General features: G+C 41.7%; 1 protein-coding gene across 4 annotated transcripts; it reads right to left on the reverse strand.

The window, feature by feature from the left end:
- Window positions 1-34: 34 nt before the first annotated feature.
- On the reverse strand, window positions 35-25,477 carry LOC308281065 (ETS-related transcription factor Elf-2-like). 4 transcript variants are annotated; one of them, XM_080721146.1, is made up of 10 exons: window positions 25,033-25,477; window positions 17,476-17,651; window positions 14,808-15,042; window positions 5,143-5,235; window positions 4,824-5,012; window positions 3,666-3,752; window positions 3,239-3,434; window positions 2,664-3,059; window positions 2,382-2,550; window positions 35-2,272 (listed from the first exon to the last, which is right to left on the reverse strand). In XM_080721146.1, the coding sequence occupies exons 2-10, from the start codon at window positions 17,548-17,550 to the stop codon at window positions 1,625-1,627; spliced, it is 2,088 nt and encodes a 695-aa protein (XP_080577272.1). In that variant the 5' UTR covers window positions 17,551-17,651; window positions 25,033-25,477; the 3' UTR covers window positions 35-1,624. The 4 variants fall into 4 exon arrangements, with proteins under 4 accessions (XP_080577272.1, XP_080577273.1, XP_080577271.1 ...); XM_080721147.1 differs by having other exon boundaries at window positions 2,418-2,550; window positions 17,476-17,656; XM_080721145.1 differs by having other exon boundaries at window positions 17,476-17,656.
- Window positions 25,478-26,914: the final 1,437 nt, after the last annotated feature.

Consider the following 26,914-nt stretch of genomic DNA (forward strand, 5'->3'; position numbering starts at 1 on the left):
TCAAATGTTGAATATACAAACAGTTCAGTCTGAACACAAACCTATATATTCCTCTTTTTAGATTACCAAGAAAAAGCAAAGTGTAAAAGGAAATGTATGAGCAAAGTCAAAATTGTCTTTACCAGTCAATTGACTCGTTACTATTCACAAGAAATGGGAGTTCAAACCCACAGTGACAGTAACAATGTCATAATTAAAATGAAGTGGTAACTACAGGCTTGCATAATTTTCATTCTAAATAAACCGTATTTTTACTTTATCGAATGATGTTGTGTGGTGAAAACAGCCCCTCTACACACTCACGTCGCATTGTGCACATAGAGCTGGCAGATATGCTATTTTTGCAAACAAATTTCCTATGACATACCCAAAATACAGACGCGAGGTTGAAAGTGTTTTAAGTTTACATGCATCCATAATCTTAAATGGACTCAAAAAGGGACATTGCTGCATGCATGTGCTCAGACATGCATTCTGTTACTTCTGTATGCAGTCAGCCCATTTAAGATCGTGAAGAGAGCACACTTCAGGGGGAAAAGGGAAAGGAGGTGTAAGAAATGTCAACCAAGCCTTCACTTGTGAAATAAATCTGACATTCAGATGCCTGGAATTTCTCATAACAACTTGATGAGGAAAAACTCCAGATCCTAAGATCTATGAGATTAGATTCAAATGACAATTTAAGGGTTCAATAAGCGAGGCAAGGAAACTACAATACAAACATGAGTAGAGATGCCCTATTTTCAATAATACTGTGCTTGGTACAAGGTATCAAAACAAAAATATCAGCTTAACTGTACAGACATTACAGGAAAAAATTAAGTAAAACTTAAAATCTAAGGCTGTTGTGTTATATTTAGCTCCATAAACTGTATAGTAGATATATATTTATATATACACACACAAGTCCCTTTTCATATGTTAACTCGTTGCCAGCTCCACTTTCTCCTCATGATTATGTTTTCTTGACATGTAGGATTCGAATAGCACCGGCCACCGGCAATACCTAGATCTGCACAGTGATAGTCAGAAACAAGTTGCTGGTTTAAAAATGAAACAATGTTTTATACAAAAAGCTATGCTTCCTTGCATCCCAAATTCATATATATATCTTTTTTTTTTTTTACATTTTATTTATTTGTCAGTTCACATTTTGGTTGGTTCTAATGATTTGCCTTGTTCTGTAGTGTTTCAGATAAGTTCTTTTCACCCCAAAGTTGTCCATTTTGAAAAGTGCGAGTCAGTGACGGCGCTCTATTGGGAGGATAAGAATGTAGTGATTCAAGGTTGGTCCCTTTAGTTCTTCTGAAGCAGTCATTTCAGAGTATGTGGCAGGGATCTGTATGACTGAAGCTATGTGTGCATTACGGTTCTGTCACAAGAGGCTCTTCTGTGAGTTTGAGTTCAGCGAGGTTCTGTTCGGAAGGGTGTCAGATGAAGGGGCTTAAAAGAAGGGGACTTTAGAAGTCTTTAAAGTCTATCAGACTGTTGCTGGTTAGAATAAAAGGAAAACTTGACATCAAGGCTGTACAAACTAAGCCTCTCCAACATAGAGGTGGAGGCTAACATGGGTATAGGAGTGTGTGTGTCCACACACACACATACAAACTAACTTCTGCATGTTTCAACACTCTGGCTCCTCAATTTTGATGATGACGGGCTCCTCAGTTTTGAGGACAGGTATGACCTCACTCTCCGCTGATCTGTTAGCTACCACTGTATCTGAACGGCTCTGGATTTGTACAGTTTGGAGCTGTGGTTGGCTCTGCTGGAGTGTCATTGACACGGGCACTTGGACAGCTTGGACCTGGACGGTAGCCGCTTTCACACTCTCTGCCCCGGCCCCAGCTGAGGGTGCCATCCCACCTATCAGCAGCTCTGAGCCCTTGAAGATGCCACTGATGATATGAGGTTGCCTGGTCACGGTCTGATTGGCTGAGGTTGCTGTAACCACTCCGGGCCCGCAGCCTGGCTGTGACACCACCAGAGTCTGTTTGGTCTGCTGTTGCTGATGAGCCGGCACAGCCAGTCTCATCACCTGTGTTCCCGGGGCCAGGGCCCTGACCGTCAGGGGCCCTCCAAGCAGGCTAATGCCTGCTGGGGATGTCCCAAACCTGGGCTTGGCGGAGCCGGCTGCACCTGTAGTGGTCTGGAGCTGACACTGAGCCAACTGGTGAGCAGGGATGGTGATGATCTTGGCCAGCTGGACAGTGATCTTGTCTCCATTCTCTGCTGTGGCAGGGACCATGGTGGGGATGGTCTGGATTACAACCTGGGGAAATACAAGTATTTAAAGACAGCCAACAGTGTATTATCTGAATATTGATCAAGATTGGACATTACTCTGAGCAAAGCCATGAACCGATCAATATTTTATACACCTTCTGCTGGGAGTTGCCGGTGCCACTTTGACTTGCCGTGTTGATGGGGGAGGTGTTGGCAAGGAGTGTTGCGTGGCTGTGTGTTGCCTGCGGCATGGCGACTGTGGAGATCTTTTGGCCCAGTGATGTTGTCATGACTACTGGCACTTGCATAGCGACACGTACTGTCCTGCAAACCAGGAAATGCGGTTAGCCATCGATATCACATCATAATGTACAGTTTGCTGTTCACACCAGGGCCTAATCCATGTATTGTATTTATATACTGTAAATTTGTCTAACCTGGGCCCAGAGGCTGTGGAGATGATGGTTGTGTGAGAATGCGGCGTATGGCTCCCATCTGGCGCAGCAGAAACGGTCACAATCCTCGGCATCCCTGCTGACATCACTGTGCCACCTCCTACCACTGGCTTGTTGCCTTTGGGGGTTCTGTTCCCGCCGCCCCTCAGGATGTTGGGCCTCTTGGAGTGTGTCATCTCAGACACTTGGAGCAGCATGTCTGATGGTGGCGGCACTCGCTCGTAGGAGATGGCAGTCTCTGAGACCATCAGGTCGTCAGGGCTGGGGACATCTGCTTTGTCATCGTCAATGATGACAATGTTTTTGGGCATCTCTTTGAACTGGTAGACCAGTCTCTGGCCTTCTACCTTAGCCAAGATGCCACGCTGGTAGTAATACCTGGTGGACAGGAGGGGGAGAGCAGTTGGCAGCACATCTTTACAATGTTAGATCTTTTATAGTATTATTTCTATTCTTTAAATCCTCTCTGTAGAATCCCCACTTTGAAAAATGCTGCAACTAAAATAAAAGTCACAGAATGGATATGGAGAATAACGAAAATGAAATCTTGTTCTCACCTGAGAGCCCGTCCCATTGTCTCATAGTTCATGTCAGGCTTGTTCTTGTGTTTGCCCCACAGCTTGGACACAGCCTTGGAGTCAACCAGTTTGAAGATGCCCTTCTCTCTCTGGGTCCACTTGATGTACCTGGGACAAGTGTTCTTGTCCTGGAGGAGGTCCAGTAGGAACTCCCACAGGTATGTAGTGCTACCGGCTGGAAAACACAAACACACTACTTTAGTAAACAGTAAAATAAATCTTCAGCGTAATGTAGCCAAATGGATTTTTATTCTAAATGGATAAAATACACACTGAGGATGTAACTGTGTATACTGCTTGTATATCCCTTTAATAACCATTACAATTATTATGTGTTTTTATCTACTCGTTATACACTGGTTTGTCATGAGAAAATAAAGAGTCTAATGGTGAATGTGCTCTATACCTTTTCCTTCTCTGGGCTTCTTCTTGATGGCCACATCTGGCGAGCCATTGGACACTGCTGACTGGTGTGTCTTTGGCTTTCGTCCAGCTACAAGTGAGACAAATCAAGGCTGATGAGCATGAGTGACAGACTTAGCCCATGGGCTGCAAGTGCGTGTATCTTCACTTCACCAGGGTACAGATAAGACCCGCCCCACGGAAGCTTCTGATTGGCTGAACCGGAGGTAGGGAGCGCTCCCTTGTGTTCACCTGGACCGCGCAGAGGTGCCGAAAGTCAGAGAGATGAAGATTTACTATTCTGTCCATATTGTGACATAACTCGGAAGGTGCTGAGTCTGCTCATTCGACCATCGCAACGCTCGACGCAGCGACTCGCTCGGAAGTGTCTCACGTGGCTCAAGGTCGTGTGAGACTGCATGCATGCCTCTGGTATCTCCACCAAAAACAAGCGCTCCTTTACAAGAACCTAACTGAACCCTGGTCCATCCAGGAATCATGACTGTAAGTAAACCACTAGATGGTGCCAATAGGTTGCCATAAAGGCACTACTGTTGAGCTACTGGTTTTTGCTATGGGCCTGGGTCAGTTTCTAGCTGGCAATATAGTTTCAACCTCCTGATGAGTGATGATCCAGCTTGTTAGTTCAGTGTGTCTTCGGTTATGTGTTTATATCATCTCTCACACTTTCTCATGTTTTATTTGCACTGACAAACGGACACTTATTGTTTGGCCCTGCACCATTGGGTTGTGTTGGTAGTATTGAGTACTATTGCTGTGTTTGACATGGAAATGAGATACTTGTGTAGCACTGAGTAGCATCGACTGTTATGAACACTTTTGTTTGGCACGGCATTGTTAAGTTGTGCTTTATGTTTAAAAAAGCTTTTTTACCCTTTATGTATATATTCTTCTTTTATTGTGACTTTTTTTTACACTGTCGACAACAGTACTTTTTCTTTTTCATACTTCTCTGTAACTTTGTTATCCTTAAACTGCAGTGCTGCCTCTGGGTGACTGATTTTCCCCCTTGGGATAATAAAGGTCTGTCTCTGTCTCTCTCTCCATTTTTGCAGTTCCCAGATTTTCCACCAATTTGCACAGGAAGCATTTAATCAACAACCCAGTAAACAAAAACTGGAGCCACTCTTCTCCTGCATACCTTTCTTCTTCTTGATGGGCTCATGGTCGGGCTCGGCTTCAGGTTCCTCCATCAGTGTGACCATCATCTCCTCATCCTCCTCACAGCAGTCCTCTGTTGACACCTCCACCACCGTCTCAGTCATCACGTCTGGGCGCATTGCCGCATGTAGGAAGTCCGGCGTCGAGACGCAAGGTGGAACAAACACATCTGAAGCAGCAAAAATAAATATATATTTTTTTAATACTTAACATTTGATTATTATTATCATTAATCTGACTTTAAAGACTACTATAATTATTACGTTACTAGTGTCAGTATTATAATTGTTAGACTATACCTGGACTGCGTGAGTCCATGTGTAATAGAGCCTCCGCAGCCTCGATGGTCTTGTCAGAGCAATGCATACTGGTGCCATGAACAGAAGCCTCCACTGAAGGAACAACACACAAATCAACATGGGAGTGATGGGACAATCAAAAACACTGATACTCTGGTTCAAATGAGAAACAGTTTAGAACGCATTTACACCAAAATTATAAATAAAACATTTCACAGGCCCGTTTCTTTCACACCTCCACTAACAGTAACAAAGCAAACATCAGCACACAGGAACAGGTCATTTGGCGCCCCCTAGCAATCAGTTTAATTCTTGTTTCAAAAGCAAACAATCAATGAGACAGATTGAGAAGAAAGTTATACTTTCTTACAACAGAATTACACATTTTGAATGGTGTCATTCTTTTGAATGTTAATATTAAATTAATGTGTGTGGTGTTGGTTCAGTTAATAGAAACATTGCAAAACATCAAACATGTGGGGAGTTTGGGGACAAATTCTGCATCCAAGCCGTAACAAAAACTAGTCTAAAAGTTGGAGCCAATGAAGCATCTCATTGGCTCCATGTTGTCAGGGAAAAAGTGTGAACTTAGCCTACAGCTGTTCGACAACATCAGATATAAACTGTCAGGGCCAGACAAGAGAAGCATCTATTGAGCATACATTTACGCTTTTATCCTAGAGGAAGTGACCAGCTGTGTCAAGAAAAGGTTGGATGCAATTAATCAGAATGGAATGTATTATATTCACTACTTTTAAAACCAAAATAGTATTCAGTCAACCGACTGAACAGAGAGAATAGAGAAAATGCTACGCAGGCCATTTGGCACGCTGGGCATCTGCTGTTGCTGTCAATCACTGGTGGTAGACATTAGATCCTGTTACACCCTACTCTGTCCATGTTTGGCTATCAGACAGAGGCAACAGGCATAACATAGGGAAGAGGAGAGGTCTATCTTTAGACTATCCCACTCATTCAGCGACCACCATACAAACACTATGTCACACTAGAAGACACCAGAGCAAAGAACCTATAGGCTGCCGAGTTGCCCTTGATACCAGGCAGTGCTGTAGCAAGCACACTAAAGGGCGAAAGGTCAGAGTTTCAGATTGTATTGACCTATATATAGTAAATAGGCCTATATATATATATATATAAATACTATGCATTTTTATTATAGTACCGTATAATAATTATACTGTTGGGGGTAATTATGAATTTAAATATACAATATGTTCAAGATGTTCATTGGCATTCTCCCTCTCCTGCATCAATAAAACTGAGGGATAATAAAGTAAAGAATCTAGTACCAAGGATAGCAGAAAGACGGGCAAAAAGTAGTGCCGTCTCTTTTGACTTCCGTGTTTACACTCGATCCTTTCCCTCCAGTTCTCTTCGAAGACAAATACAAATCCCCTCCCGTCACTCAACACCCGCCCCGTGCATTATTGGCTGATTCGCCGATCCGGGCCAACCCCCGGTGAACTCTGATAGGTCCCAGGCAGCGCTTCTAACACCTTAAGCCCGTCATTGGACTATTAATACCCGTCAATCAAACAAGCACCCGCCCGTACGCATAACAATGCTTCCGCCATCGACTTCGGCAATAAAAAATAAAAAAGAAAGACTGGAAAACTGCATTAACACAGTAAAAGAGAAAGAAAATGGGGTTAAGAACACGCACAGGCAATATAAAACCACTATATCAATTATATAAATAACCCAAGCCACGTGAAATCGACTAAACGTCAAAGTGCTGGTCGATACATCGAAAGCTGAAACGCTTCTTCCTTCCAGTTCCAACAACTCCCTTCATGGGAGAGAAAGAGGCTGCCAGCCAGGCCGTCCGTCCCACGTCCAAGCCGCACCGGGCTTACTTACAACACACATGTAACCTGACACAACACAAACACATCCAAATGCCAAACATCTGAAATTCACATCCACAACTACGTGACGCGTAAAAGCACAAGTCAATACGAGGGCTGTTCCCGAGTTGTTATTCATGCATATTCATGCATGAATAGTAATGCTACTTGGATATTAATCCTAACGGCGGAAAGAAATCAATGACACCATAGGGAAAACAATACAACTAATAACGACCATTAATACTGATTAATAGTAAAAGTAACGTGATTTGTTTGACATCGCACTGCGGAATCTTGTTGATAAAAATACATCCACATGTCCTTCCGACACAGACAGCGTGGCAAAGACGTAGGAAAGACAACATCTGTACACTTCCTGGTTCGGCAGAGCCGAGCTGCGAACCGTTATCTTGGAAAACACCGACGCGGGACATGACTATTGCATTATGCAGATCACACTTCATGCAGAATAGCACCTGAACCTGCAGCCTCGCGAGCCCAACGGAACTTTTAAACATTTTAAATCGGATTTGTAGAAAGCCGTGTAGCGACGCCATGCAGGTTGCTACCAAGGTGATCACTTCCTGATTGCCCTCCATTACTTCACTAAACTACTTTAGCGGACCGGGCCACGGCGGACCCCCCGCGGAAAAACACCCGGGACGCGGCAATCGATTCCTCCCGAATCGCGGTGGTTCGTACGTTCCGGTGCGTTACCTGCTCTGATGAGCAGATCGAGTTGATTTGCGGGCCCCTCATGCAGTGAAGTCGCCATGTTCTCCCCCTTGCTGCAGATTCACATTGACTGAATTGCATAGGGAGCTACTAGTTCAGATCACTCCGCCGCTTAAAGGAAAGCTCCTCAAATTCAAGCTCTCACACACACAACAGCGGCGGACATATTATGCTTCCGCTGCTACACACAGGAAATCCTCCGGGCTCTTGCGTAGAAAGGACGTCAACAAAAACACAGGAAGAGAACGACTCGCCAGCCTAGCCCACATTCGCCAGTCTACCTGGCGAATGTTATATTTGTACTTGTGTAATTGTTTTAAACTAAAAATTCAGACAGACGCTCTCATTATTTAGCTCTTTTAGTGGGAAAAAAAACAGTGATTCGTAAAGTGTAGTGGCAATTTTCGTAACCAGAATTGCATTGCAAATTTAAATTTAGTGTGCTGTATGTATCAAGTTAATTGTTAATTGCATCAAGTTAATTTATTTGAGTAATTTAATTTATATTTGTCAAATAATTAATATACTTAGTTAATTCAGAACTGATAGATAATTGTGCATAACAAATATCCAAGACAAATTTGACAGAAAAAAGTAATAGCATAAAATTAAAACCATTAAACCAATAACTAATTATGTATAGTCTACATTCCATAATTGGGTCCAACTCACTTGATACAGTATATGTATAATGTATGGCTTAATACAGATTAAGCAAAACAAATACATTCTAGTACAACATCGTTTAAGTCGAGACCAGTTTAACTCGAGACCAGTCGTCGTCCTAGTAACAGGCTGAGGAGACCGTGCCATCGCTGAAAAATATAGACCGGTTTCTTGTTTACAAACATTGAGACTAAATGCACAGCTGAATGTATCATGTAATCAATTCCCACCAATCCCCAAACCTGTTGTTTTGGGGAGCGCTGCATGGTTTCTATGTATTGGCTAATTTTGGTACCGACCCATCAGTGTGACGTGGACCAGAAACCCGTCTATGGATTTACACATTCCGGAGAGCTTCCTGATGGATAGATTACACTTGGAGCACCTTATATTTTGCATTTGTGCATGTTGTATTTATTTATTTATTTATTAACTTAGCCCATGGCCGGTCGGTGAGCCCATTTGATCCCCTTACTGCTCTAAACATGCACAAATGCAAAATATAAGGTGCTCCCTTCTTGCTCCAAGTGTTATCTATCCATAGGAAGCTCTTCGGAATGTGTAAATCCATATTTTTCAGCAATGGCACGGTCTCCTCAGCCTGTTACTAGGACGAAGACTGATGCCGTCTCGCGTTAAACTGGTCTCGACTTAAACTATAACACCTGCACCTGGAACAGCAGGAGTTTTGCAGTATTTGAATCCAAGTTATACACAATTATTACAAATATTTATATTGTATTTTAAATACATTTCTGTTAAGTTAAATATTTCAAAATGTTAAACCATCTCTATCTACATAATTCTGAGTAGGAATTCATTTTACACAATACAGTGACTGTTCAGTAATGAGTATTTAATATGCAAGGGTTTCCACAAGGTGGCAGTGTCTACCCTCTGGCACATATGGAGGCAACAGACTCCATGATTTATTTTTTTATTTTCATGAAATGTATGCAATAAAATAAAATATACCCTAACCCTAACCCTATATATCTATATCTATATAAATATATATCTATACAAATAGATATGGATAGATAGATAGATAGAAAAATAATCAGACATATGTAACAGGGAAAGTTTCATCTGTAATTAATCATAACAGTGTGAAAACCGGCATAATTAATTTCCATAACTCTTTGTTCATGAAAATTCTACATTATATATAACCCTTCATACTAATGGATTCATTAGTCATGAACAAACAGACATCATTATTATGTAAGCTCTAGGCAGCTTTTAGGCCCAGAACCAATTTCTTGTTCTCTGAAACTTGCTTCACAGCAAGATGGACCCAGTTTGTTCCCTCTGCACTCCTTTTTCTTTTGCATTTCAATTATACTTGGTGCGAAACTGGTAAGAGAAGTTCTCACTAGCTGGGCAGCACTAACATGGGGCAGGGGGTATTATGGGCCCTATCTTACCCCTTATGCCTAAAGGTTTTAGACATTTCTTACTATTTTGAAAAACATTTCTTAAAAGTTCAAATAGCCGCCATGAGCATATGTTGATGTAGATCGGCTATTTAAACTATTTAAAAATGTATGGGAACAAAAAAAAAGGTTTAGGCATAAGGGGCAAGGAAAGATGGGGCCCTCTCTCTCATTTCACATCCGCTGATGCTCTTAGCTGGTCACATAACCCGTTGCATTGCTTGCAGTTGAGGTCAGACAGTATAGTTCCAATACCAGATAAGGATACAGATATGCCTCAATTTTGGTATTATTGTGTCAGTAAAACATTGGATAGGTTAAGGTTACTGAAACGGAGCAGAGATCTGAGGTCAATAGACAGACAGACAGACAGAACGTCACTTAGGCGAGTTAAGTTGTACTACTACTGTGCCAACATGCTCCGATTAATAATTGCATTATTGGGGGGTGGCCTAAAGGTTAGAGGAGATTGTTGTGACCGAAAGGTTCACGGTTCGATCCCCCGGACCGGCAGGAAAAAGCTGAGTAGCGAATCGCCACAACCCATCCTCTCACCAACACTACTGAGGAACACCTGATTGCTAAGTATAATACTGTGGTTGTAATGGCCAGTACCCAGGTTTTAATGTGTGTGTGTGTGTGTGTGTGTGTGTGTGTGTGTGTGTGTGTGTGTGTGTGTGTGTGTGTGTGTGTAGGGGCGGTTGCTGAAAAAGATCTCAGCATACCTAGATTTTCAATTAATAATTTATTTCATGAAGGTCAGTGTTATGTGCGTTATTGTTTGTGGCAAGTGCATCAATTGCTGTTATTATTATTATTATTTTTTTTTGCTTTTATGCCTTTATTGATAGTATACAGTAGACTGACAGGAAATGGGGAGAGAGAGAGAGATGGGGAGTAACATGCGGCAAAGGTCGTCCGGATTGGGAATCGAACCGGCGACGCTGCGGCAACCATGCCTATGTGGTATGCGCCTTGACCAGTAGGCCACCGGACGCCCCAAATTGCTGGTATGAATATAAGGTCCTTTGCAGTTGTTAAAACAAAAACAAGTATAAAAGTTGGTCAGCTGATAGCCTTCCCAATCCTCTGCCTCACAAGTACTATAAAGGGATGGCCAACGGTTAACCGTTACCGTTAAACCGATAAGAAATTGGTTACCGGTAAGCACTAACGGTCAATTTTGACCGATAAAAAATAAAAGAAAAAGGAAATCAACCCATGTGTCACACCAAAAGCCCCGTACACCAATATCTACGCAACATCAAGTCATCAACCATGCAACTATACGCGCTGTGGTCACACATTTCTGGGACACCAATGTCTGTGTAACATGCATTCACGCAACTGCGAGTCTGCGACGCTGCTTGATTTTGGAGTCGTACACGCTGACTTGTTCAACAAATGCTCCGTCGTCGATTGGATTTTACAAAACAGACCCCCGTCACATTGAATCCCGTTAAGAAGAGCTTAAAACACAACTTTCTAATGTTACATGTTGACGAGGTGAGGAACGCTAAAGTCGTCTTGGTTACAGAGTAGCCTAGGATATGCGAAAATAACACAGCTCACAGCCAGGGGCGCCGGCAGGGGTAAAATAGTGAGGGGGCGATGTTGTGGGCGTGGCCAGCCGGTGACGTCATGACCGTAATCAAACGTACACATCAGCTCGGACTTTATAAGCACTTTAATGTGTTGTTAGATGACAATGTAGGCCTAAAGGATCCGGATAAATCATTTAATTCAACTTTCAAATGTAAATTTCACAATAGTCTACTTGTTATCCTGCTGTTCTTATTTCAATATTAATTATAAGCCTATATGCCTTCTGCAATCTCTGCATCATTGAAAATGAGGGCTCTGCGCTCAATGTATTTTCAAGAAAATAAATTATAAAAGTTTAAGTTAATAAAGTAAGGAAAATTCCAGCTTACTGTAGCCTATAGTGAAAGTTAGATGAAGTTAGAACTCAACTGCTCTGCTGCTGCATCGCACTGAGAGTGAGCAAGCCGATCGAGGCACGATCAGCAAGGCCGTCAGTGATGAAAAAAGTACTCACATGTTTTCCTTAAGTAAAAGTAGAAATACTCTTTTAGAAATCCCATGTTCAAAATGTAAGCCTTGGCTTGAGTAATTAGAACCGGTTCAACATGTTTGGCACAGATACTTGCAATTAGCATGTCTAGAGGGTCGCCGGTCGCGACTCCAGCAACACAATGGGAACGTTGGGACCACAGCGCCGATTGGGGAAAAAAAGACAGACAAAAATAAAGAAAAATAGGTCGATAGCATGAAAAGTGGGGGGACAGTCCGGACCAAACGGACACTGCTCCGGCGCCTATGCTCACAGCTCAGAGTCGCAAATTCAATGATCGCTGCATCAGCACACACAAAACACGGTCGAGAGAGAAGAAAATGAATGAAATGGACATCACGTTTAGCCGATTCAACCATTCCAAATGTCATACGATTGAAAGTTATTGCTCTACATGCGAGCATCTCGCTGTGGCTGTTTTGTTAGGCGATAGCCAGGGAGTGCAGTCAGTGCACAGAATGTTAGAGAGGCATGGGCTGAAGGGCCTTTTGGTGGACAATTCTGTTGATAAAAGTTAAGGGCTCCAGCCCCCTTTGCTGTATGTGCGCACGTGCCTGGCGAAAGCGCATCACATTACAGATTGATCAATTTCAATCCCACGGTTTCTTTGCAAAAACACATTTCTTTTAGAAAACATTTGTATTCTTGTTTCTCCTAGTTTTATTGTTTGTAATGTGTAAATATGGCACTTTATTATGGGGAAAAACGGGTGTATTTTCCTTTTTTTTTAAATCGCAAAAATAGCGCATTTTTGAACACATTTCCTTAACGGTTAACGGTTAATTAACTGATAAGGCCTTTCGGTTATCGGTTAAGAAAAAATCTCCATTTGGCCATCCCTAACTATAACTATCCATTTGAATTACAGACCTGCCAACCTGCACGCATTTTGCGTACAAAGCACGCATTTTTAACTCTCTCTACGCATGTACGCTAATTACTCTCATTACTACGCGATTTAGCGCACATGTGTTGTGGCTCAGACTGAGGTGGAAATGTTTTGCTCCCTGCTTTGGCAATGTAAACGTATATTTTCTCATGCCAATAAAGCTCCTTTGAATTGAATTGTAGTTCCTCCCAGGCACCACATGAATGGTGTGTGAATGGGGCGCATGGCGCTGGGGAGCACTAGAACGGAAGTTATGCTCGTTTTTTTCGGCAGAAGAATTGAATGGCGGAGCCGCGGAGTCTGTTTGCTTTGCGTGATTCCTAAACCCACCAGGATTGATTTAAGACCCGCCTCCTCTTGATAATCTTAAGTATGAAAGTGCCCATGAACGTTAGTGCTGCTCGCTCAAGTGCAAAGTACCTACTACCTACTGATCCATTACAATAATACACGCAGCATAATAGGCCCAAAGCCATATCCAAACCATAACAATTTAACTGGTAATCAGTAAGAGTTTTTATTTTGAGCACAGTAGTGACAAATTAATAGCTTTCTCAGTACGTTTTTCTCTTTAGCAAAGTTACAAAGTTTTCCCTTTATTAAGCACAGTCAGTTTCAAGTTTTTTTAGCACTGTTTATTTTGAGCACTGTAGTGAGAAATTAATAGCTGTGCATTGTGCAAATGCAGGCTTTTCTCAAGTACAAGTCTTCATGCCTCTGACTTTATCCACCCTCCATGTGTGTCAGGCAGGGATTTCAGCCACTCCTGGAAGTCCTCGCGTTTCCGCGAGGCGGGTCTTAACTCAATCCTGGTGGGTTTAGAAATCACGCGTTTGCTTTTGGTCTCATAGCGACAGACTATCGCTCAGACATAACGGCGTCGGCGATATTAGATTTATAAAGCTCCGTGGGGTGAGTACTGAGTAGCTAACCTGCCGATGCTTGTTGTGTATGAAGCCTGTGTTATACTTGGGAGCGTTTTGCTATATCACCTGTGAATATATGAAGACATTAATGGTCTATCAACAATGAGTAGCCTGTAGCCTATATGAATGAATATACAGATTAGGCTGTATGTGATCTATACACAATGTAGCCTACATTATGTAGGCCTATATATCAATTAATGAATGGAATAGAAACCTACATGAGTTGAAACTTTCAACTTCATGCAAATCATGCACAGAAATGTGATTTTAATTAGGCTGCTCAATTAATAATGTTTAACAAAGACACATGTTTATGTAAATAGCCTACTTGACAATGAAAAGCTATTTTGCAATTTGAATAACATGATTATATTGATGTATGTTCATTCATAAAGTCACTGGTGATAGACTGTTTTGCTAGTCTATTGTTAACTAACTCTGAGTGCAGTTAGTATATGTTATTTTGTCAACAATATTGCCAATGCAACATTACTGTTTTGTCTGGTAATATTACTTTTTCTCTGGACCAAATGGCATTTTTATTTAAAAGGTTGTTATAACATCTTGCCTCCATTATTAATGTAATGTGCTACATTTCTGGTGTGAAATTTCTTTAACATAACTGTAAAGGTCCCACCCAAAAAGGTATGTGGGACCCCCCAAAATATACGCAGTGTGCTTTTCGTGCTGGAAAACCGCAACATTTGCGGCGTGGGTCCTGCAGGCGCTGTGTACTCAAAAAAAAAATCCCAAGGTTGGCAGGTCTGGAATTAGAACGCTTTTTAAAACTATATCTTTATAGTTTTAGTGCTTGTTGCGAATGGCCCTTCACTCTCAGTCTCACTTATGCGAGGTGTTTATCTGCTGGATGAGCATGTACCAGAGCTTCACAGATCCATTGCTCTCAGAACTGTGGATCTCAGCAGAGCATGAACCATAAATGTCACAAGTTCAGTACCAGCCAAGATAAACTACATAACACAGCAGGTACAGGGACATATTAAAAGAATAGAATAGAATTAAAAGAAGGATATTCCCGCTCACCTGCCTCTGCCTGGGTCTCCACTTCCTGTTCGTCGCCCACATCCTGAACCAGGTATGCCTCATCATCAAACACCAACACCTGGGCGGAGAAGCTGGTGCTGGGTACCTCGTCTACGATCACCGGTGCGTACTCCTCCACCTCCTCTCCATCTTGCAAGTCCTCATAGGCATCCTCAGCCTCACACTCCCCCTCTGCCTCCCCCTCTAACTCTAAGTCCACATCACACTCTCCTTCCTGCCGGGGAGAGCCGCGCAGAGTGGCGGGGGGAGGACGATGTGCGAGACGACGGCGGAATGAGGTATTGGTAAAGAGGGTAAAGGGGTGGGGGATGAAGGAGAGAAGGCATTATTTAGTGCAAAGGTACAGTTTAATCAGTGTGTGTGTGTGTGTGTGTGTGTGTGTGTGTGTGTGTGTGTGTTTGTGTGTGTGTGTGTGTGTGTGTGTGAGAGAGAGTGAGTGGCCCTCATTTATCAATGGAGTGTAAAAACTGGTCTATTTTTTTCACAAAATTTTGCGTAGGGCAATGTTTGCGTGGCATTTACGAACACGTCCTAAACAGACACACCTGGCGTACATTTGATCCCAGCGTTGATAAATGCGCAGGCTGAAATTTAAATAACACACCCTTAATTATTCTTGAAACGCCCCGATTTTACGACTAGAACAACCTGAATACGACCTAACAACGAGAGGAAAGCCAATAGAAGAGAGTTTACTCCGCACGCTTCAAGTTCACTACCATGTCCGCGTCTCACACAGACCACACACACATAACGCACGCACGCACACACACACCCACTCACGCAACTATAGGCTACTTGGAACAGCAGCATTTTGGTTTACACAGCAGTCTTTGACAGTGGGAATGTGGGATTAACCAACGGTACAATCTTTGACGAGGCTATAGCACTGCAGCCGACATGAATGACACAAGTCACTGCCACAAATACTTTTGAATATTAATTTAAACCATAGCCTACCCGTGCCGTGCCGTGCGCAAATAGAGCGCGTTCATTTGGTTACTTACAAGCATCCCATGGCCATGAACTCGCACACTCGCCACGCCGGGTTTCATCATTAACTCCAGCATAGTGTACAGTATAGCTACTGTATAAATTGAGAGACCCCACGGTTAAGTTTTGGATATTAATTTAACCCAATTTCGGCGACGAGCGCAATGCGCGTTTGAGTGCTTGAACTTGCAATCATGTACCGTTCCCGCACAGGCTGGTCTTCTCCCCGGTGGGCCGTGGTCGTGGACCCCCAAATAAATCATCCGCAGCGTGCATGCGCTGGGCTGGGCACAGCCAGGTTTGGACCTTCGGGTTTTATCCATATTTAAAAGGACTCGCGTCACTGTATAAATTGGAGGCTCACGCCTCACGGTAATGTAAGATCACAGCGGCGCCGCGCTGGTCCTGAAAATGCTCTCGCATGCGTTCGTAGGCTATAATGTGCTTGTTCTGAGCCAGGTCTGCAATCTTAAGATTTAGACTGTTAAAGCACTTAACTCATTTAATGCCAGCCTATCACCACTAGAGGGCATCCCAGTGGCCAGAGAATAATAGAGATATGCTGGTAATGCATGCCCAAGCCCTGGAGCCATGACTTGCCAGAACACTTTCCTTTGTGCATTTACAGGAAGAGGATGAAGTTAGCTTGAAGTTAGCTATTGGCTACCAAGCATTTTAGAAGATCTATTTTCGGCAATTTAGCCACAATTAAACCTTGCACACCTCATGCATGGGAAAAAAACAGAGAAGAATGAGCTCTAAAAAATCCAATGCAATCCTGGATTGCATTGTTGTGGTTTTGTGCAGTTTGTTCACAGCTTTCAAACAAAAAAATCCGATTCCGTTCAGGCATTCTTGAGATAATAGCCATTATGTTATGTTGTTATGTAAACAAAAATGGCTGCCCTGTATGTTAGATGGGGTTGTATGGGGTTGGAACATGCAAAATCGCGATTGAAATCATGTTCACTAGTTTTGATGGGGTCCAAAAAAAAAAAATCAAAAAAAAAATTAAAAAAAAATTTTTTTTTCAAAAAAAAAAAAAAACGAATTTATTCGGTTTTGGCACTCCTTAATACGTTTTAATAAACCGAATTTATTCGGTTTTGGCACTAGAAGAGTTAACAGTAGATTGCTGCCATGTTGCTAGATTTTAATTGCTTGTCATTGTAACTTGGAAATAAAATCGGTGTGCATGTCCATGATGTAGCTGGCTATAATATGCTTTTATAAAATGTTATATTTTCACAGGATTATTTATTATTGTGTTGGATATACATTTTCGAGTGGATACATGTGTCCATTGCCTGTCAAATAGTTAGACAATGCTGCTCCGCACGTCTACAATGGAACAAAGTGGTGTAGGATGAATCCTACACCACCTCTGGACTTACACCACCTCTGGACTTGACGTGAGATTTGATCCTACTCTACGCCAACGTCAAAGTCAAGTTGAAATGATAAATGTCGAGACTTCCCTAAATTTCGGTGTACACCCAAATTTTGAGATATGAAGTCATCATCGACAATGACTGCCATGAGCAAGTGATGACTGCCATGAGCAAGTGTGTGTGTGTGTGTGTGTGTGTGTGTGTGTGTGTGTGTGTGTGTGTGTGTGTGTGTGTGTGTGTGTGTGTGTGTGTGTGTCAGTCACCTGGCCTGAGTCCTCCTCAGCGGTGACATATTCCACCACTGAGCCCCCGCTGTCAACCAGAACCACCGACGTCATGACTCATGCTCCTCTGGGAGCAGCACTCACAGCCAGGGCCTCGCCACAGCGACTCTGTGGTGGAGGGGAGGGGGAGCGGTTCCACCTCCTCAGTAAGCAGTCTACCCTAAAGAAAGGACGGGAGTAGGGATTCAACAGTTGATACGTTTTAGCGACCAAAAAAATGTAATGTAAACGAATCAACAGGAAAAATGTGCTTTAATTTTTTTATAGTCAACTAGATCAATTATTCTATTTTAAGCTATTTAAGCTCTGTTTGATACTTTGTCGTACAATGGTGTCAGGGAAAAATATCGGCAATAATATCGGTATTTCGATTATCATTTATTTTTATAATTGATTACATTTATTAGTTTGATCAACTGTTGATTGAAACCCCAGACAGGAGGGACAACCAAATTGCACATTCATTCTGCATATCATTGACAGTGAAAGCCCATGCCGCATGAAGCTAAGATAATGATTGTCGTGGACATCATTTATCTTATTGACATTCCTTTTTGTAGGCTTCTGATTCCTCAACAGCAAAACAAATGGTAAGATGCTTCAAATGAACTGTGAGAAAGAAATGTAATAGCTGTATTTCTCCAACCTTCTAAGCTTCCTTTTTAATTAGACAATACAACAACCTCCCTTGTTGTCCTGTAGTAAACCTATTGCTCAAATCCAAGGCCTCGTTCAAGTTATTTTAACCCCCCCAAACAACCCTTCATATCTTCACTCCATGACATTGGCCTGCAGGAAGTAACTGTCTGCCAAGACAGGAAGCTGGAGCTCCAACAGGAAGCCAACTCTGTCACACACATGAGCGTGCAGTGTACAGTATCCAATGGAAGAGGGACAGCTACAGCCATAGCAACAGTTGTAAATAACAAATGGGCCCTATCCTACTCAAGGCCACTCTCCATGATAGGGGGAGGATAAGAGCATACAGACTAGTATTGTTTACATCGCTGACACCAAAACAATATGGCTGACATAATCCGAGACATTTTTTTTGTGGAGGCATTTCTTTGGCCTTCTGGCAGTGTACACAGGTAACAGAGCGAGGTTAGCTCACCGTAAACAATAATCTTTAAATGTAATCACAAGGTCCCCCTGGCATTTTTCTGTCATCAAACAGTAGGCCTACTGCTAGCCTTGTGGCCTAGACTAGAGAGTGAGAGAGTGATTATCCCAATAATGCAAATTCACCACAATATAATGATCTTGAGTGTTTTTATAGTGATAAAATATAGAATCTTACATCCTCCCACAGAAAGATACAGACAGGTTGCCCTCCTTTGACATATTATCTTCTTGAGGCATTGTACAAATACTGTACACCAAACCTGTTCTGAATCAAATCTGCATCAATCTGCATTCATGTCATATAATAGGCCCGCTGCAGAGTTGTGGAGTCCTGTTGCTCTGACTTGCACAAACACACTACATCCCGATTCAATAATCCAACCCTGTAATTTGAATAGAATAGATAAAAGAACGCTGAAACACAATCTATCTGGGTCCCAACTCCTGCTATTCTGCAGCAACTTGAAGGAAGCAGATTATCCTTTTCATCCTCTTAAAATGTGGATGTGCCGTCATGTCGGGAGAGCACAAAAGGTTGCATGCACCCATACATTTTACCATAATGTGAAACTTTGGATACAATTCGCTCAGTTCTGAGATAAAGTAAATGTAAACCCAAGCATTTTCTGGTCCATTGAATGTTGTTGACTATTGTGCATTTTTTATGAATCCGATGCGGCTAACTGCCAATGAAATATGTCCTCACTTGGTACTTATAAAAGCCTGGGGTTTCCGAGGCTAGGCTGGAGCTGGTGCCCCCTGGTACAGACAATGGAATCAAAGTCAATGGAGCTCCCAAGTTAAATTATTCAACAACATAACAAAGAAGACATTGATCTATGAACTGTACACTCCATTTGGAAGATGAAAGGTCACTTCAGAGTTTCAGTGTGGACATAAGGTATTTGTCAACCCCAATGTCAGGCATATCCTCCCACACTGACAGCTAGCCTCCTATGGTCACTTTGATTTGGGCACTGTATTATTTTGATAGTCGTGCTTTAAGACACTTTATGTATATATATTATTCGTTCCCTTTCCTGTTGTACCTTGCTCTTACTGTACTTACTGTACTCTGTTCTTGTTTTTTCTTTTTATCTTTTTCATACTTCTCTGTAACTTTGTTAACCTTATACTGCTGTGCTGCCTCTGGGCAACAAATTTTCCCCCTTGGGATAATAAAGGTATCTATCTATCTTTCTTTTTTTTTTCATCCATTTCTTTAACATTGTCTAAACAGTGCCCGTCACACTGCCTGTACAGTTCCAAAAGAAGACTGCGTGTCTACATACAAATTTAATTTATATTTAAAAACATATATATATATATAGAATTATTGGAAAAAAGGACAAGAGATTTATAGTATTTATATTGTTTTGCTGTGTTATTCAATTGATTTTTTATGATTATTAATGAATTATATGAATGGATGTAATTTCCAGTACGCTGTATGCTCTCAAATGCTTTTTATTTCATCATGTCAGTCTAGACTTTTTGGTTACCACCGCGCTCTGACTTGACTGGTGCAGTGTCCTTTTAGATCAACATGTATTCATAGGAGGATGGATCGCACACGATGGCAAGAGTTGCTTCTTTTTTTTCTTTTTTTTCAGATACACTGAAGAAGGCTGATAGCCGAAACTTTGTTTCTCATCTTGATCATGTCAGTCTAGCCTGTCATGGCATGGAACCAGACCAAATCTGCTGAGGGCTATTATTACTAGTAAGACTCCTCAGGGCGACATGCAACCTCGCCAGGTCGTGCCAATTCTTGGATATCTGGCCAGTGATGTTAATCGGACCATTTACCCATACAGTATATGGGGATCCATGTACTGTATATAGAACATCCCTTTTATGCCCATACAGGGAGATCCCTGTCTGAACCAGCCGCACAGATATGGGCTGTCATCCTTCATATATGGGCATTCCCATATGAAGTCATGTTAGATATGGGCTTAATATTGATGACATCAGGGATCTCCATATATGGGCATAAAAGGGATTCTGTTAGAGTGGTTCCCATGACATCACAACATACAATATCTTTTATGTGTCCATGCATGCATACATTGTATGCCTTATCTGAACCAGCCACACAGATATGGGCCATGTCTTGGCCATCTGGCCAGTGATATATATCTATGACATCAGGGATCTTCATATATGGGCATAAAAGGGATTCTGGGGAATACCCATATATGGACTTTTACATAGGTGTTATCACCTGTGATATCACCTGTGATGTCAGTGATGTGTCAAGGGAACCAACCCATAGACTGTAGAACGTGTACACACACGTCTACACACGGACAAGCTGTGATATTTCTCATGGTAAACTGCGACCTTTGGTCGCAATTGTTTGTTTTCCCTTCTTTTTTGCACTGGCAGTTCCATTTGCTTTCCAGGCTAGTGTCTGCTACAGAGATACATAAATACTATATAGTATACTATAGTATACAGCAACATCTAAAATGACAGACGTGCTCCCTGCATGAAACTTATATCAACGTATAGCTAGTAGCAACATGTCTAAATGGGCTAGCAGCATAACATTGAGTGAACTGTATTTTCCGAAGCTACTGTAGTTACAAAAAAATAAACAATAAACTAACAGTAAGTACACTACCATAGGAAAATACAGCCAACTTCCTCTCTTTCTGCTCTTACATTATCAGCTTTGTTTGACTGCTTCAAATACAACAGTTGTGTGTGTGTGTGTGTGTGTGTGTGTGTGTGTGTGTGTGTGTGTGTGTGTGTGTGTGTGTGTGTGTGTGTGTGTGTGTGAGTGAGAGAGTGCGCGCGCGTGCGTGCGTCTTTGTGAGAGAGAGAGAAACAGTATCACTCAATGCACCTTGCAGCAGACGTGGCAGTGCCCAAAACATTTTAACATTACTGGTAAACGAGCGATTCTGTCGTGCAACTAGATCTTCCTATTCCAACCTTTTTAATCGGTTTGGGGCAGTCAATTACTAATCTTGCTATTGTCTGACCTATCCCTCTCTAAACATCTTAATGGCGGGCAAATGTTTTCTCTCTCATTATGTTCATTTATTTAATTAGTATCCCGTCTAGATAATGATATATAGCCTAGGGCTGGACAATTAACCAAAAATATATCAAACCTGGCATTTAGAACCAATAACCAGGTTGATCAAATAGCCAAGTAGTAGCTTTTCGTATATATCAACGAATCTAGCTTTTTTCTTTTTTATAATCAACTAACTCGATTCATCTTAATAACAACTTACCCCTGAACACACACACACACACACTTATTCAATCCCCCTAGAATTCTTATGCATAGTTCACGAAGAACACAGAAATGGGTCAACAACACAAGAACAGGATCTTTTAACTTTTGTTACTTGAAAACCAGACTTGCAAGTTATACATACAAACTGGTATTACAGGACCTACTAGAACACTGCATGTGTGTGGCTGACAAGTTAAGCAAAGCTTGGAAATACGAAAGCAGTTAAACATTCACAATAAACTTTGGACATTTTCAGTTTCATTTACAACTCTCAAGCAACTTTTACAGTTAGTTCCACTTTACAGATTCCAAGAGGAAGAACCCGGCAACGAAGAGGCCAAGCGCCGCCAGTGATTGCGTTGACGCTTATCAATAATGGACACACTGAACTGAAGCAGCCTGTAACTCTAACCTTACCGGGGTCAAAAAGGAAGGGACGCACAACTCCAACACAGCCATCATGACTCCGACCGGTGAATGACTCACAGTCTCATGACCGCTCAGAATACTGCAGATTCATTCCGACAGGCCAGCTTTCCCTCCATGGAATCCCCAACACAAGAGGATCCTTCCAAACCTGCCTTGTCCATCAAGAGCCTGTGACATCCACAAAGTAGACTTCCATCTTCCATTTGGTTGCCGTTTAAAAATCCACAATAGTGGATGGAAGAGAGGCGGAGAGTGAAAGAATGACAGAAATGCAAGAGTCTGGCTGTTCAGTAGACAGAGAATGCTTCCGAGTCGAGACTTGTCCCTCTCTCTCTTTCTCACTCTCTCATCCCATCTGTCTGGCATGTCACCTTTCTCTGTTCCATCCATCTTAACGCCTCTGTCTGTATGCTACCGTGTCTCTCTGTCTGTTCCATGTGGTCGTGGAAGGAACCTCTCAGAGCGACTCAGCACTTCACAGCCCCAGCCCTGCCCCCAGATCACATGACAAGGGTAGAACACACACACACTCACAATCACACTCACACACACACACACACACACACACACATTGACTCAAACACACACATACACACACACCCCATCACATGATTCTTCAACAGCAGAGCTTTTGTTCTAAGTGACCAGAGCTGTTGCTAACGATACAACACCCTGCCTTGTGCCCGGCCCTTAACACGCACTCGCACGCACGCACGCACACACACACACACACACACACAGGTGGTGGTGACATGGTAGCAATGAACATTTCAGGTTCTACAGTGGATGTCTGTCTAATCAACACGAATGATTTCTCAGAGTCCTTACCATCAAAATGTGATGCTGTCTCAATCAAAACCAAACACAAGGAACCAGGCTGATTAAAATAGGAATTCTGTGCTATACAAAATGAGACATTAATCCCCCATCTCAATTACAGTGTTCTGAGTAATAGCCTCTGCTTCTCTTCCACTCCTCACACGATTAACAACCGCCCTACTGTTTGATAAGTAAACCTAACACTCCCTCTGTGTCTTTATCAACACTCTCTCCAACCTCCCCGGTCCGCCTTTCATCTCATCACCATGGCAACACATCCCTCGTGTTCTGTGCCTGTCTTTGCCCTACAGGCCTCTCTCTCTCTCTCTCTCTCTCTCTCTCTCTCTCTCTCTCTCTCTCTCTCTCTCTCTCTCTCTCTCTCTCTCTCTCTCTCTCTCTCTCTCTCTAACTCAAACACAAAAACATTCAAGCAATGCTGCAGCAGCTGTAGAGCAGCAAAACTCCAGTGAAACACTTTACAGTACAGTAATTTGGCTAAGAGGATAATATAGTGATTATAGTGAGCCAAACATTATTATATTAAATACATCAAAATATATTCTTCTTATATAGAAAATAGAAATAAATGGCCTGACCTTTCTCTTTGGTCATATTTTAGTCACTGTCATATCACATAATGTTGTTATAGCATTTAATAGTTTAATGTAATATTTGCAAACAATTACACACAAAATTAACTAAATGGGAAGACAAAGACGGATAAGGGAGGGTGAAAAGCAGTACAAACGTGCACAATTTTTCCACACAAAGTGGGACAATATTATCTTAGACCTGAACAGTATGCCTGTGGGTCAACCGCAAATGAAAATCAAGGCAGCTGGCTTGGCATATGATACACTTACACGCATGTTCAGCATTGCCACAATACATTTTTCTACAATAGAGTCACACTCAATAAATCTCCAGCTGTAATGTAATAACAACTCACATCATGTTAGATGGATGTACAGTACCGTACAGTGCAAATACGGACAAAAACACACAAACTATCTGGCTGCTTCCCAGCTGAAATGGCTTTTGTTTAATTGCTAAAACAACTCATACTAGCTTATGGCAAAAGGAGTATCAGACACATTTGACAAACAAACACTTGAACAAAAGTGGCTTAGCTATTAACAAGAATGTTAGTCTGTATGAACATTAACATTATGGCAACATATTAAAGGGGAGAACCACCCATTTTCAATATTGAACTATGTCATTAATATATCTTTGAGTTGTTATGTGGAAAAGATTACTGTAAGACAGTGGTTCTCAAAGTGGGGTCCAGGGACCCCCAGGGGTACTTGGGGGGGTTCCAGGGGGTCCCCAGCAAAACATGTTAATAGAGCATCAAAACCAGTTGAACAACAACTTCAACTACATACATTGTCTATTTGGAAAAATAAAACAAATTATAATAATCTTGACAAATTTGGAATATAACAACATTAATTTTGTATGGGGTCTCTGGCACAAAATATTTTCAGATTGGGCATTGGGGTCCGCAGATGAATACATAATTATGTGGGCAGTGGGGGTCCTTTGAAAAGGCTTGAGAACCACTACTGTAAGGCAGTGGTTCTCAAAGTGGATTTCAGACAGGGACTCTCTAGGTTCCTTTATGGGAGTCTAGACCCTTACAAGTCTGTAACTTTGACAGTGTACAAATGGGTCCATTTGTACACTGTCAAAGTTAAGGGGAGACCTTCACATTTCAAAGCGTGAGAACCACTGCTGTAAGTTATGAGCATTAGCTCGTAAGTATTTAGTATTGTGAACAGTTTGCATGACATGAGCATGAACATTACAGTGCAACATACTACACTAGGCCTAGGGGTAAATGAACATTACTGTTACACTAACATGACTGTAACGCTATTAAACATGACTGTGTTTTTCCTCACCTGACCTTACACCACCTCTTCTTTTCACCAGATGATGGATGGCTGGGTGGATGCACTTAACTTTTAGTTTTCCGTTGAGTTGATGTTAGCGGGGCTGGCTAACGTGCGTTGAGTTGTTTATGTGAATACTACACACACATGTGCGTGTGTATGTGATGTGTTTATGTGATGTGATGTGATGTGTGTGTGACATCCAGTAAGCTCTCCGTAAGGTTTTGTTGTCAGTCCTGAAGCTAACAGAGCTAGCTGGCTGCTAACTGAACGCTAGCTGCTGCTTTTGCTCTTCTTTCTTCATTCGTAATGACGGAAGGCGTGTCTACAAACGCGCCCGTTGCCTCTGTTATTATAACAAGGGATAAACTCGTCGTTAATATGTGAATAAAGTAGTAAAAAAAAAGGTCCCCCACTATCACACATTAGATCCAGGTGAAAGACACTTGTCACTTTACTCGCTGCTAGAAGTGGGACGTTGGCGAACGAATCGAGTCTTTTGAACGGCTCTTTAAAATTAACGATGGGATCCGGTTCGCAGTAGGGAGCCGTTCCTTACTAATGAACACAGTGGTGGAAAAAGTAGCTACTCAAATTCTTATTTACTCATGTAAAAGTATCAATGCTTCTGCAATGTGGAAATACTCTGCTGCTAAGTAGAAGTTCGGAATTAAAATGTACTCAAGTAAAAGCACAAACGTTTTATTTATTTATTTTATTTATTTATCTACCAATAGTAGAAACTTTTTACTTTTTTGTACTTTTTCCAATTTCCACAATTTCTTATGAATAAAATGTAGAGAAAACATTTGAAAATAGCAGATCTAAGCGACGCATTGTGAGCTTGTAGATCGGCTATTTTCAAATGGTGGAAAAGTTTATGGCCGAAATGTAATCAATATAGGGTTGAAGTGCTTTGTAATTATAATCAAGTATTAAACTAGTAAAAAAAAAAAAAAAATTAGCCAGTCTTTGAGCCAGTCTTTTTAACGGCTCTTTGAAATGAACGGATCCGAGGGATCTAGCTCACTTCAAAGAGCCATAAATCCCATCTCTACTCGCTGCTTGCTTGGCTGCTTGTTCTACCAATGACACCCGTGACGTCACGGCGTACAACACGATTATTTGTTTTCAACCCTTGTACGATGGAGTATAATCCTAAATAATACAAGTTATATGTTTTGGTTACACACACTTGGCCACTTTTGTTGTTTTTGTTCTGGCCTTGCCTTGGATCAAGACTATCATAGATGTATTTATCGAGTCTGACTTTCTCTTTCAAATCAAGCAAAAGTCACGAGACTCGATTAAATACATCCATGAGATAGTCTTGATCAGGAAGACTATTAAACACTGCTCCACAAATTATGACATTTTGAGGTTAAATGTCGCCCCCCCAGGCCCAGTCTCTCTCAAAGCTGTTAATGTTGAGACCCAAAGAAAATTAAGTTCACTAAGAATTAAGTATTTGTCTCCACCTAATGGACAAAAAACGAATAGGCCTATTCACTGAATCACTGCACCTCTAGTGATCCAGTGCCACTAAACTGTTGGGTTTAAATTTAGTTAGACCAGTGTTTCTCAAACGTTCCTTAACTCTGACAGTGTACAAATGGAACCAAATGAACCCGTGAGGGTTCATTTGGTTCCATTTGTACACTGTCAGAGTTACAGACTTGTATGGGTCAATTTAGACCCCCCCTAAAGGAACCCACAGAATCCATTTGAGAACCATTGAGTTAGACCTATTAAACTTGAGCACCACAATCATGGATTCAAAAAATAAAGAAAAGCATTTATTCAAATACCTCTTTACTTATCCGACAATAGTACAACGATTCACAAATTTGATGAACAAGGGCTCATTATAATTATTTAACATCAAACATTG

This window comes from Nannobrachium achirus, assembly GCF_963921795.1.
Source record: "Nannobrachium achirus genome assembly, chromosome: 3".
Classification (NCBI taxonomy): Eukaryota; Metazoa; Chordata; class Actinopteri; order Myctophiformes; family Myctophidae; genus Nannobrachium; species Nannobrachium achirus.

Excerpts from the sequence above, each read along its gene's own strand:
- LOC308281065 (XM_080721146.1), bottom strand. The coding sequence starts at position 17,550 with ATGACGTCGGTGGTTCTGGTTGACAGCGGGGGCTCAGTGGTGGAATAT. Across the intron at positions 3,435-3,665 it reads GAAGCCCAGAGAAGGAAAAG|CCGGTAGCACTACATACCTG; the intron begins GTATAGAGCACA and ends TGTGTTTTCCAG. Across the intron at positions 2,273-2,381 it reads CCGGCAACTCCCAGCAGAAG|GTTGTAATCCAGACCATCCC; the intron begins GTGTATAAAATA and ends GTATTTCCCCAG.